This window comes from Budorcas taxicolor, chromosome 5, assembly GCF_023091745.1.
Source record: "Budorcas taxicolor isolate Tak-1 chromosome 5, Takin1.1, whole genome shotgun sequence".
Lineage (NCBI taxonomy): Eukaryota > Metazoa > Chordata > Mammalia > Artiodactyla > Bovidae > Budorcas > Budorcas taxicolor.
Window position 1 is genome coordinate 73440426 of NC_068914.1, and position 13994 is coordinate 73454419.

Sequence of the window (13994 nt, forward strand, 5' to 3'; positions counted from 1 at the left end):
AGTTATGGCGAATTTAAGGCTTCAGCCTCCTCTCCTTATTACAAAATGACGGTTATTAATACTTATATTTAGAATTGTAAATCTAGTTACAATTGTTTTCAGGATTACTGATAATGTAAAAAAGTTCCTTGTATATAGTTGATGCTCAATAAATAATGGACATTATTTAAACCTCAAAGGAGGAAGATGGAGCACGTGGAAGAAGGTGGAGCACGTATGGTTTTATCCCCGTTTTTCAAACATAAAAAAACTATATCTCGGTAAGATACTATTCTGGTCACCAAGCCAGTAAATGAAGACGCCAGCACAAACCCTCATTTTCAGATCACCACCTTTTAAAAACCACAACACTTTTACCTATCTCATGCTTTCCTGTTGAAAAGCATTAAAGGAGAATTCGGAAGATAAAAAGACTATCCGGGTAAGCGGAACTTAAGTAGATTCTTGACCCCAGGAGAGGTGAGTTTAAGAAGAGAGTATTTAGAAGCATACAAGCACTAGTTAGGAGCGTTTGGGTAACAACCAAGAATCAGCCAAGGCGGGGTGTAGGTTCAGTAAGACTAGAGTTAGAGCTCCACCCACGTCTTAGGGTTTTGACTAGCTACTTAGCAGACACCAGAAGCCTGGGAAAAACTAGGAAAGACGTTTAAACCCGGCCACCTGACGCACCCCAGTCCTCTCCCAGATAGCCCAGTCCATCTCAGGAGGCGGAGAGTCGTGGCGTCGCTAGCCTATCATCATTGCCAAGCTCAGCGGAGTCGATTCTTAATTGGCTACTGTTAGGGTGACGTCACACTCGCCGCTCCGGCGAAGGAAGAGGACGCCATGATTGGTTGGCGCTGGGACGGCGGGCGGTGGAGGAGCCTAGCTAGCCTGGGTTTCAAACCGGTGCTGGGCTGTCTCGAGCCATGTTTTGAGGCCGTGGGGGGCTGCGGAGGGCGGGGAGTCGGCTCCGTGGAAACCTGGATTTGGTTTTAAGAGCCGTGGAATTGAGAAGAAGTGACCGGAAGTGACCTTGGGACTGACCGGAAGCGAGGCCTGGAGGGGAAAGGGAGAGTGGTTCCCGGGAGGGAGGGGATTTCCAGCGGAAAGGGGCGGGGGAAAGGTGCTAAAGCGGCGTGGGAGTGCCGGCTAGGCAGCGGGTCGCTGCTGCTGGTTTGTTTGGAAAACAGCGAGTGACCACCGCGAGCTCAAGGGGAGATCCCAAAAAGAGTGCGAGGAGTCCAGGGTTGCCTCTGGATAGTCTGGAAGAGTTAAGCCAAAGGGCCCTCGTGCTCTAGAGACCTGGGTGCGGGGGAGGGATTTTGGAAGTCGGGGCAGCCGAGAGCGAAGAGCCAAGGGTACGGGAGATTAATTGTGTGGGCAGTGTGGGTGGGGCTTGGGGGTGGCTTGGTGGGTGCTGCGTGGGAGATCTTGGTTTGGAGTTTTCTACAGTCTTGCAGTCTTGCCCCGGTTGGGTAGAATCACGCTACTCGCCTTTGTACAAGAAACTGTCTCCTGGGGCAAGGAAGGAGCCAGAATGGCCTGGGCTCTGAAGCTGCCTCTGGCCGATGAGGTGATTGAATCCGGGCTGGTGCAGGACTTTGATGCTAGTCTATCCGGGATCGGCCAGGAACTGGGTGCTGGTGCCTATAGCATGAGGTGAGTGAGATTTTCCCAGACCCTGCACCTTCTGAGTAACAAAGGCAGGATAGAGAATAACGGGGGAGGAAAAGAGGTGTGTTGGGTTAGAGAAGCTCTCCGCGTTTAGAGAAAAGGAACTTGTTTCTCTTTTGAGTGGTGAGCATTGTGGTAGAAATGGAAAAAGAGATTATGGAAGTGTCAAGAAGAATGGCTCTTGATTAGCAACCAAGTGAATGTTGAGAGGCTGTTGTGCCAGTGTGGGTGATTTGGAGACTTGGGGGGTGGGGGGGTGTGTGTGTGTCTGTGTGTGTCTCTGTGTGTGTGTCTGTGTGTGTGTCTGTGTGTGTCTGTGTGTGTGTCTGTGTGTGTGTGTCTGTGTCTGTGTGTGTCTGTGTGTGTGTGTCTGTCTGTCTGTGTGTCTGTGTGTGTGTGTACGTACGTACGTACGTGTGGGTAGGTTGCACTGGACTTGTGTGAGTAAGAGGCCACATTGAACATGTGAGATGTTTAGGGAGTTGGGACTTAATGATAAATATTGGTTGACTGCTTTTGGGGAAGAAATGTGAGATCCTAAGTCCACACATCTGTATTTTAACCAGGTTTCAGGCTTTACTTAATTCTGGGGTTTCTGACTTTTGAAACATAAGCTGTGAAATGAAAAAGTGTCAACAAGAACTTTTAGATGCTTCTAGACCTACATGTATCAAGCCAAATGTTGATAATAAATAAAAATCTCCTGTGAAAGCAACATAACCTGCCATGTAATTTATTTGCATGCCTTAGGAACTTCATTCCCCCAATATAGTTTGTTTCATTTAAAAGATGTGCAAGAGCCAAGTCTGGAAATGTTGAAACATCTGCTTCTTAATGTTTGATGGAATATAACTGGGTTTCCAAATGGATAATAAGCTTAATCTAAATAAGTGAGTCAAGGAAACTTTAGAATTTAGCACTCTTAATTAGGTTTATGAGCTTATAATGGGAGGATGCCTTTTATGGTGAAAGTGGGCAAATTTTGTATTCTGTTAGTGAGCATCTTTGAGAATTATAAAAGTGAACTTCCTTTCTTTAACCCTGCTAAGCCAAAGTGAACTTTCCTCACTGAAGTAAAATTATGAGTTAGAACTTAATACTTCATTTTCAGAAATCTTTGCTTACAGTTAGAATAATGAAGGCCATCCTTGAATACATATTTTATTAATTTTCACGGAAATTTGAGTTCTATCATGCAGTGCTCTTAGCCTTGAGAAATTTAATTTTGTCTGTTCTTGTTAAAATAAGTCTTACCATAAAAATAGAGATTAACTTGGTCTGAAAGTAAATGTCCTGACCCTGAGCTTGTGCGTCAGTACTGACATAATATTTGACAATTTATGGAGGTGTTTGTATAAAGATTACTACCACAAAAAGTTAAGTTCCGTCTAGGTTATCACAGTTAAGGATGGAGATAATTGAATATAGCTGTACTTGGTATAAAAATAGTTTAACATCATTAGCAAACATTTGGGTATCAACTGTGTGCTCTCTCTACCATGTGACCTTACCTTACATTTATGAATGCTTTCCTATTCATACCCTGAGTGCTCCTCACATGTATTAGTAGAATGCCTTGTATATTTACATGTTTGGAATTTTTTCCAACATTAAATCCACAATAGTTTTCAAACATCACTTTGTTTTTTCTCAGTAGCACAATGTGTAAAAAATGTTTTTCAAGTATTCTTTTCTTTGTCCTCTTTCACCTTCCTCTTTTTCGTGCACTTTGCTATTGTCATGATTTTCTCTTGTCTCTAACATACATTTAATCATTTGCATTAATTTGTGTTAAATAGATATTAGTTCTCAAACTGTAGTATTTATGAGAGTCATCTGGAAACTTATAAAAAAATAGTTTCCAGCATCCCATCTTTGGTGATTGTCTGGGGCACAGACTAAAAATCTGATTTTTTACAAGCAAGTTCTTCGGTGATTTTGATGCATGTAGTCCATGGCTCACATTTTGAGAAACACTGATTGGAGGAGGTTTTATTCTCAAAGACAATGATTCTTTGCTCTCCCTTTTTCTTCTTTTAACTAAACTTGTGATTGCTTTTCCGAAATCTTTGTTAGGGAAATCTCTCTGACAGCAATTTTTAAAAGAATTTTTATGTGTTTATTTATTTTGACTGCTCTGGGTCTTTGTTGCTGTGGGAGGGCTTTTGTATTATAGCTGGGGTGAGCGGGGCCTACTCTCTAGTAGCAATGTGCTGGCATCTGTTTACGATGGCTTCTCTTGATGCAGAACTTGGGCCCTAGGGCACTGCAGGCCTTAGTAGTTCAGAGGGCAGGCCCAAACAGTTGTGGCCCACAGTCCCTGCTACCCCAAGGCATGTGGGATTCTCCTGGACCAGGAATCGAATCTGTGTCCCCTGCACTGCCAGGTGGACTGCCAACCCCTGGACCACCAGGGAAGTCCCAACAGCAGTTTGTTTTATAAAATATTTTCCTAACATATTTGTTTTACCCTGACTTGCTTATTTCTACTACATCTTAAAACGGTTTCATTTATACATCTGTTGGTTTATACTTTATAAATGATTTACCTTAGTTGGATGTTTTGATTCTTCATCTGCCATTGCATTCATTAACTATATTATTTTCATAAAGTGAAAGTGAAGTCGCTCAGTCGTGTCTGGTTCTTTGCGACCCCGTGGACTGTAGCCTACCAGGCTCCTCCGTCCATGGGATTCTCCAGGCAAGAATACTGGAGTGGGTTGCCATTTCCTTCTCCAGGGGATCTTCCTGACCCAGGGATCGAACCCAGGTCTCCCGCATTGCAGGCGGAGGTTTTAACCTCAGAGTCACCAGGGAAGCCCATTATTTTCATAAGTGGTCCTTTAATAGTCTCCATAATTTTTCCTTACGTCTTAATACATGGCACACACTTTATAATTAAAGGAAGTTCTCTGAAAACATGCTGAATAAAAGCAGCCAGTCACAAAAGACTACATATGATTCTGTTTCTTGGGAATGTCCAGAATTGGCAAATCTATAGGGACAGAAAGTAGATTAGTGGTTGACTAGATAGTGAAGGACAGGGAAGCCTGGTGTCCAGGGGGTTGCACTGAATAATATATTTTTGTATCAGTTTACTTATCCATTCAAATACTGAAGGGCATCTTGGTGGCATCCAAGCTTAGGCATTATAAATAAAGCTGTTATAAACATCTCTGTGCAGATGGTTTTCATCTTTGAGCAGATAGCAAGGAATGCCATTACTGGATCATATGGTATGAGTATGTTTAGTTTTGTAAAAAACTGCCAAACCATCCTCCAAAGTGGCTGTACCATTTTGATTCCTACCAGCAATGAGAGGGTTCTGGTATTACTCCACAGCTTGTCAGAATTTGGTGGTGTCATTGTTCTGGATTTTGGCCATCCTAAAAGGTGTGTAGTGTATACTTAACTTTTTCAAGATCTGCCAAGCTGTTTTACACAACAGCTAAACCATTTTGCATTCTCACCTGCAATGTACAAGGGGTCATATTTCTCTGCATCCTTATCAATACTTGTTTTCTGTGTTTTAAATTAAAGTCTCCCAGTGAGTGTGAACTAGGATCTGATATTATTTGTTTTGCATTCCCTTGATGACCATGATGTTGAACATCTTTTCATGTGCTTGTTGGCCATTCATGTGTCTTCTTTGGAAAAGGGTCCTTTGTGAAAGTGAAAGTTGCTTAGTCGTGTCCGACTCTTTGCAACCCCTTGTGCTATACAGTCTATGGAATTCTCCAGGCCAGAATACTGGAGTGGGTAGCCTTTCCCTTCTGCAGGGAATCTTCTCAACTCAGGTATCAAACCCAGGTCTCCTGCATTGTAGGCAGATTCTTTACCAGCTGAGTCACAAGGGAAGCCCATTTGAGTCCTTTGCCCAGTTTTAAATTGGGTTGTTTGCACATTGTTGAGTTGAAGAGTTCTTTGTGTATTCTGATTACTAGATCGATAGGCTTCCCAGGTGGCTCAGTGGTAAAGAATCCTCCTCCTATTGCAGTAGATGTGGGTTTGATCCCTGGGTGGAGAAGATGCCTGGGAGAAGGAAATGGCAACCCACTCCAGTATTCTTGTCTGGAAAATCCCGTGGGCAGAAGAACCTGGCAGACCACACTCTATGGGGTCACAGGAGAGTCAGGCATGACTTAGGGGCTAAACAGCAGCTACAGCAAGATTATTATCAGATGTGTGGTTTGTAGATACTTTCTCCAATTCTACGTGCTGTCTTTCACATTCTTGACAATGTTCTTTGATTCACCAAAGTGTTTAATTTTTAAAAAATGTTTATTTTTATTTATTATTGTTTTTGACTGTGCCGGGTCTTACTTGCAGTATGCAAACTCTTAGTTGTAGGAAGTGGGATCTAGTTCCCTGACCAGGGATTGAACCTGGAACCCTGCATTGGGAATCCAGATTCTTAGTCATTGGACCACCAAGGATGTCCCCAACTGTGTTTACTTTTTATGAAGTCCAATTTATTCCTTCTGTTGCTTTATGCTTTTGATGCCAGCTCTTAAGAATCTGTTGCTAAATTCAAGTTATGGCTATTTACCCTGTGGTTTCTTCTAGGAGTTTATACTTTATGCTCTTATGTTTAGGTCATTGATCTATTTTGAGTTAATCTTAATTTAAAGTGAGATAGGGGTCCAGCTTCATTTGTTTGTATTTGGATAGCCAGTTGTCCCAGCCATTTGTTCGTTTCCATTGAATGTTCTTTGTAGTCCCATTGAAAATCAAGTGGCCATACTTGTAAGGATTTATTTGTGGACTCGATTCTGTTGCATTGGTTGATAGATCTTTTTGCCAGTACCACACTATTTTGATTACTGTAGCTTTGTAAAAAAAAGCTCTGAAATTGGGAAGTGTGATTTCTCTTATTTTGTTTTTCTTTTCCATTATTGTTTTTTGCTATTCAGGGCCCCTTGTAGTGCCATACAAATTTGAAGGTAAGCCTTTCTGTTTCTGCAAAACAGGCCATTGGGATTTTGATAGGGATTTCATTAAATCTGTAGATAGCTTTGGGAGTATTTCCATCTTAATAATACCAGGTTTATCAGTTCATGAACATGGGGTGTCTTTCCATTTATTTCGGTCATCTTTAATTTCTTTAAGCAGTGTTTTGTAGTTTTCAATGTACAAGTCTTCCACATCCTTGGTTAAATTTATTCCTACATATTTTATTCTTTTAGAGGTTATTATATGCTTAGTTGCTCTGCTGTGTCTGATTCTCTGTGGCCCTATGGACTGTAGCCCACCAGACTCCTTTGTCCATGGAATTTTCCAGGAAATACTGACAGAATACAGCATTTCCTACTCCAGGGGATCTCCCTGACTCAGGGAATCAAACCCGCATCCCTTCCATCTCCTATACTGGCAGGCAGATTCTTTACCACTAGCGCCACCTGGGAAGCCCTGGAGGTTATTGGGATTGCTATTTTTTCACTTAGCATAGTGACTTCAAAGGTGGTTTTCAATGTTTCATGAAAGGATGTTGAATTTTGTCCTGTGCCTTTTCTATCAAAATGATCATATGGGGTATTACATTGGAATTTCCTTATCAGAACTATCCTTACACTTCTGAGATAAATTTCACTTAGTCATAGTTTAGAATCATTTTAATGTACCAGTGGATTCAGTTTGGTAGTATTTTGTTGGGGATTTTTGTGTCTTTATTCATAAGGGATATTGGTCTGTACTGTTCTTGTATCCTTTTCTGGCTTTTGGTATCAGAGACTGTTAGGAAGTGTTCCTCCCCCTTTTTGGAAAGAGTTTGAGTTAGAATGGTGTGAGGGACTTTCCTGTTGGTACAGTGGATAAAAATCGCCTGCCAATGCAGGGGACATGGGTTCGATCCCTGGTCTGGGAAGGTTTCACAAGCCATGGAGCAGCCAAGCCCATGCACCACATCTACTGAGCCCATGTTCTAGAGCTCACAAGCTGCAGCTGTCACTGAAGCCTGCACACCTAGAGTCTGCGCTCCACAGCAAGAGAAGCCACTGCAGTGAGAAGCCTATTCGTCTCTAGAAAGAGTAGCCCCTACTCACTGCAGCTGTGTCTTTGTATGCTTTGTAATTTACAACAGGGGAAGTGCAGTTGATTTATAATATTGTGTTTGCTTCTGGTATGCATCAAAATGATTCAGTTATACATATATATATTTCAGATTATTTTCTATTATAGGTTATTATAATGTATTGAATGTACTTCCCTGTGTAATACAGTAAATCTGTGTTGCTTATCTATTTTATGTATAGTTTGAATCTGTTAATTGCATACTCCTGATTCACCCCTCCTTCCTCCCTTTCCCCTTTGCTACCTAAAGTCTGTTTTCTTAGTGAGTCTATTTTGTATATAGATTTATTTGTATAATTTTTTAGATTCCACATATAAGTGATACCATACAGTATTTGTCTTTGACTTATTTCACTTAGTATAATATTCTACAGGTTCATCCATGTTGCTGCAAATGGCAGTATTTCATTCTTTTTTATGGCTGGGTGATATTCCATTAGTGTATATATGTATATATATATAATATTCCATTGTTTTATATATGTTTTGATATATATATGTGTGTGATATATATGTCACATCCTCTCAAACCAATCAATCATCTGTTGATTGGTACCTGAGTTCTTACCATGTCTTGGCTTTTGTAAACAGTGCTGCTATGAAAATTGAGGTACATGTGCTTTTTTGAATTAAAGTTTTTTCTTTTCTGGATATATGTCCAGAAGTGGGATTGCTGGATCTTATGATAGTTCTATTTTTAGTTTTTTGAGAAACCTCCATTCTCTTTTCCATAGTGGCTGCACCAATTTACATTCCCACCAACAATGTAGGAGGGTTCCTTTTTCTCCATACCCTCTCCAGCATTTATTGTTTATAGACTTTTTGATGACAGCCATTCTGACTGGTGTGTGGTGATGCCTCATTGTGGTTTTGATTTTAATATTTCTCATAACTAGCAATGTTGAGCATTTTTTCATGTGTCTATATGCTTTGTAATTTTTTGTTGAGAACTGGACATTTTGAGTATTATAATATGGTAACTCTGGAAGTCAGATTCTGCTCCCTCCCTAGAGATTACTGTTGTTACTGAATGAAAGCTGAAATTGTTTATTTAGTGACTTCTCTAAACTTTTTTTTGTAGAGAGTATATTCATTGCTCTATATAGTCACCAAAGTCTCTTCTGTTATGTCATTATGTCCACCCTATCAGTGACTTGACAAAGATTTCCTTAAATGCCTGGATCCAATAAGAAGAGAAAAGGGGGAAAAAAGAATGTTCTATCTTTAAATCTCTTTGTCTCATTTTGCTAGGGAAGCTACTTCAGCCATGGGCTGAGACAGTGGTGAGCCTCTTTGCCAGCTCCTCAGCAATCAAAAACAGTGATCAAGACACAAAACTCTGGGAGTTCCCTCATGGCCTAGTAGTTAGGATTCTGAGGTTTCTCTGCCATGGCCCAGGTTCAAGCCCTGACTGGTGAAATAAGATCTTGCAAGCTGAGCAGGGTGGCAAAAAGGAAAAAAAAAGACACATAACCTTGAGACAAGATCCATATTGCACATCCTAGCACCAGCAAGCTACAGTAGGATCTTGGGCTATTTATTGTTACCACTGCTTCCTGCCATGGGACTGGGAGCTGAAAAATGATAGGTACCATGCCAAATGCTGAAATTAACTAAAACTTACCAGCCTCTTTCTTCATCAAGCACTCCCTTGGATGCTGAAAGTGTTGACGAGATTCCAGAGTTTCAAAATAATTGCCTCAGGCATTTCTTGCCAGCTCAGTTCTTTTGGTGAAAGACCAATTCCTAGAGCTTCCTACTCTGCTATCTTCCATGACCCCTGTCCTTAATCTACAATAGCCTTTTAATTGGTTCAGCTCTGTTTCTAACTCTGCACTCACCACCATCCCCCCACCTAATCTGTTCTCTACACTGAAACCTTTGTAAGTGTGTGGGTATTTTGTTCATTTGAATAAAAAATAATTTCAGACTTGTGAAAGATTTGCAAAAACAGTCCAAGAATTTGTGCATACCCTTCAACCAGATTTCTTAAATGTTAACATTTACTAAATTTGCTTTATCTTTCCCCATCTCTCTCCACACACCTACAGTGATTTTTTTTCTGAACTGCCTGAGTTACAGATATGATGCCGCTTAACACCTAAATACTTCACTGTGTCATCTTTTGAAACAAGAAATTCTCTTACATAACCACAGTACAATGATCAAAATCAGGAACCTGACTCTGACACAATGCTATTATCTACCCATGAAACTTTTTCACATTTTGCCAGTTGTCTCAGTCATGTCCTTTATAACAGAGGAATATCCAAGATTATGTGTTGATTCAGTTGACTTGTCTTTCTTGTCTCGTTTAATCTAGAATGGCTCCAGAGTCTTTCATTGTATTTTCATGGCACTGACAGTTTGATGAGTACAAGCCAGTTATTTTGTAGAATATTCCTCAATTTAGGTTTGTTGTTTCCTTATGATTAAATTCAGTTTATACACTTTGTGGTTTAGTTGCTGAGTCATGTCTGACTCTTTTGTAAGCCCATGGACTGTAGCCCGCCAGGTTACTCTGTCCGTGGGATTTTGCAGGCAAGAATACTGGAGTGAGTTACCATTTCCTCCTCCAGGGGATTTTCCTGATCCAGGGTTCGAACCTGAGTCTCCTGCATTGGCAAGCAGATTCTTTACCACTGAGCCACCAGGGAAGCCCTCAGTTTATGCACTTTGGGTAGTAATACCTAAGAAGAGTTACTTATTGGAAAAGACCCTGATGCTGGGAGGGATTGGAGGCAGGAGGAGAAGGGGACGACAGAGGATGAGATGGCTGGATGGCATCACCGACTCGATGCACATGAGTTTGGGTGAACTCCAGGAGTTGGTGATGGACAGGGAGGCCTGGGGTGGCAAAGAGTTGTCGACTGAGCGACTGAACTGAACTGAACCTAAGTAGTGATGCTGAGTTCTCTGTGTATCATGTTACATTGTTGTTTTTTAGTTGCTAAGTTGTGTTTGACTCCTTTATGACCTCGTAGGCTATAGCCTACCAGGCTTCTCTGTCCGTGGAATTTCCCAGGCAAGAATACTAGAGTTGTCATTTCCTTCTCCAGGGGATCTTCCCAGGGATCAAATCTGTGTCTCCTGCATTGGCAGGCAGATTCTTTACCACTAACCCCACCTGGGAAGCCCCATCATATTACACAGCACATGCTTGATCGATTCTATTCCTGGCAGTGTCAACTTTGGCCGTCTCATGAAGGTGACGTATACCAATTTTCTTTTTTGGAAATTTATTGTCTTTTGTAATTGATAAATATCTTGTGGGGAGATACATTGAGACTATGTAACTATCCTATTACTTTTCAAACTTTCATCTATCAATTTTAGTGTTTATTCTTGCCTTAATCAGCTGTCGTTACGATGGTTGCTAATAGATGATTTTCTAACTGTGCCTTTCCTTCTAAATATGTTCGTTGGTTTTGTATGAAAGAGCTTTTCCACATACACGTACCCCTGTGTTCATAGAAGTGCTATTTATAATAGCCAAGACATGGACACAGCTTAAGAATGTCTTACAGGTGAACAGATAAAGAAGATGTGGTATGTATGTGCACAGTGGAATATTACTCAGCCATAAAAAGTGAAATAATGTCATTTGTGGCAGCATGGATGGACCTAGAGATTATCATATTAAGCAACGTAAGTCAGGAAGAGACGAATACCACATGATACCGTTTATATGTAGAATCCAAAATACGACGCAGATGAACAGAGGCAGGCTCACAGAGAGCAAACTTGTGGTTGCCAAGGGGACAGAGGCAGGGGGAGGGCAGTGTTAGGAGTTTGGGATTAGCAGATGCAAACTATTATATATGCTGGATAAGCAACAAGGCCCTACAGTATATATAGCGCAGGGAACTGTAGTCAGTATCCTGTGAAAAACCGTAATAGAAAAGAATATGAAATATATGTATATATCTGTATCACTTAAAAAAAAATGAACTTCTTATTTTTATCAGTATAGCCTCATTACTTAATAGATTGTAATCATTTATTGATACTATCACGATATATTTTGATCAGTTCCAGATTTGGCTGGAGGAACCCCTTCAAGTTGGCTCCACATAGCAGCCTTTTAAAATGAAAGTCTTGTAACAAGCCTTTTGTCCTAACGTAACTATTGATAGCACCCTCCTTCACTCACCCAAGTGTCCCTGTTTGAATGATAAATTATATGATTGTCTTACTTGAAATGTAGATCAGATTGTGCTACTTTTCTCCTAAAAACTCTCCAGTGATTTTGCATCTCACTTTGAATAGAAGGTTCAGTTCTGGCATTGTTCCACCTGTGGTGCCTCTGTATCTTGTCCATATCGACTCTTCCCCTTGCTGCTGACCCCAGCCACATCTAGCCTTCTTACAGTCCCTCAAGTGCTACGTGCACTCCCACCTCGGGGCCTTTTGTATCTGCTGTAACTCCTCCTGAGATAAGACTTATACATTCCTCACTTCCTTTAGGTTTCTGCCTGCTGCTGCTAAGTCACTTCAGTCATGTCTGACTCTGTGCGACCCCATAGACGGCAGCCCACCAGGCTCCCCCGTCCCTGGGATTCTCCAGGCAAGAGCACTGGAGTGGGTTGCCATTTCCTTCTCCAATGCATGAAAGTGAAAAGTGAAAGTGAAGTCGCTCTGTTGTGTCTGACTCTTAGCGACCCCGTGGACCGCAGCCTACTAGGCCCCTCCACCCATGGGATTTTCCGGGCAAGAGTACTGGAGTGGGGTGCCATTGCTTTCTGCCTAAATATCACTTTATCAGAGAGGCCATCTCTCACTACCTTCAAAGAACATAGCAGGCACCTCCTTCCTCTCACCAGCACTTTGCCTTCGCTAGTCGTTTTTGTCTTTTCCCCAATATCTGATGAGTTATTTATTTGCTTACCTCTTTCCCCGACTAGAATAAATGCTCCTTGAAGGCAGAGACTTTGTTCTGATTTCTGCTATATCCCTAGTACCTCAGAAGAGTGTCTAAAAAATAGCTGCTGATCCGTTGAGTGAATGTACTGAACTCACTCTCTTTTCTGTTTCAAAGGCAAGTTCAGTTCAGTTCAGTTGCTCAGTTGTGTCTGACTCTGCGACCCCGTGAACTGCGGCACGCCAGGCCTCTCTGTCCATCACCAACTCCCGGAGTTTACTCAAACTCATGTTCGTTGAGTTGGTGATGCCATCCAACCATCTCATCATCTGTCGTCCCCTTCTCCTCCCACCTTCAATCTTTCCCAGCATCAGGATCTTTTCAAATGAGTCAGCTCTTCGCATGAGGTGGCCAAAGTAGTGGAGTTTCAGCTTCAACATCAGTCCTTCCAATGAACACCCAGGACTGATTTCCTTTAGGATGAACTGGTTGGATCTCCTTGCAGTCCAAGGGACTCTCAAGAGTCTTCTCCAACACCACAGTTCAAAAGCATCAATTCTTTGGCACTCAGCTTTCTTTATGGCCCAACTCTCACATCCATACATGACTACTGGAAAAACTGTAGCCTTGACTAGATGGACCTTTGTTGGCAAAGTAATGTCTCTGCTTTTTAATATGCTGTCTAGGTTGGTCATAACTTTCCTTCCAAGGAGCAAGCGTCTTCAAATTTCATGGCTGCAGTCACCATCTGCAGTGATTTTGGAGCCCCCTCCAAAAAAATAAAGTCAGCCACTCTTTGCCCATCTTATTGCCATGAAATGATGGGACCAGATGCCATGATCTTAGTTTTCTGCATGTTTGGCTTTAAGCCAACTTTTTCACTCTCCTCTTTCACTTTCATCAAGAGGCTCTTTAGTTCTTCACTTTCTGCCATAAGGGTGGTGTCGTCTGCATATCTGAGGTTATTGATATTATCTGAGGCCACTGTTTCCATTGACACTGATTTTTGTTCTTTTTTGTTGTGCTGCTTTTCCAGTACTGTTTACTTTCACTTTTCCCCCTTCAGCTGCCTTCTAAATCTTCATCTCTTTGTCTTAAGAGTTGATCCCGCTCCTTTCCTTTCCCCTTCATTCTGAGTCTTTTATGATGGACATTGTATTTAGATGAAATCCCTTTATTTGTCACAAAATTTATCCACTACTTTTTAAAAAATGACCTCACTGTAAAAATACAAAGAAATGACTAAGCATGTTTATCTTCAAGTTTGGGATACTCTTGCCTCTTGGAGTTGACTGAGGGATATAACTGAGGAATAAACAGAGGGCTTTAACTATAAATACTCTATTTCTGAAGCTAAGTTGTATATACACAGGTATTTGTTGTACTTTTTTTTTTTTTAACCTTTTTA

General features: G+C 41.3%; 1 protein-coding gene across 3 annotated transcripts in view; it reads left to right on the forward strand.

The window, feature by feature from the left end:
• Positions 1 to 1409: 1409 nt before the first annotated feature.
• Positions 1410 to 13994, forward strand: part of TFCP2 (transcription factor CP2) — a 48653-nt gene continuing 36068 nt past the window's right edge. For all 3 annotated transcript variants that reach the window (XM_052639589.1, XM_052639590.1, XM_052639591.1), the window contains exon 1: positions 1410 to 1641. In XM_052639589.1, the coding sequence (XP_052495549.1) occupies positions 1520 to 1641 (122 nt within the window). In that variant the 5' untranslated portion in view covers positions 1410 to 1519. The remainder of the gene's footprint in view (positions 1642 to 13994) is intronic.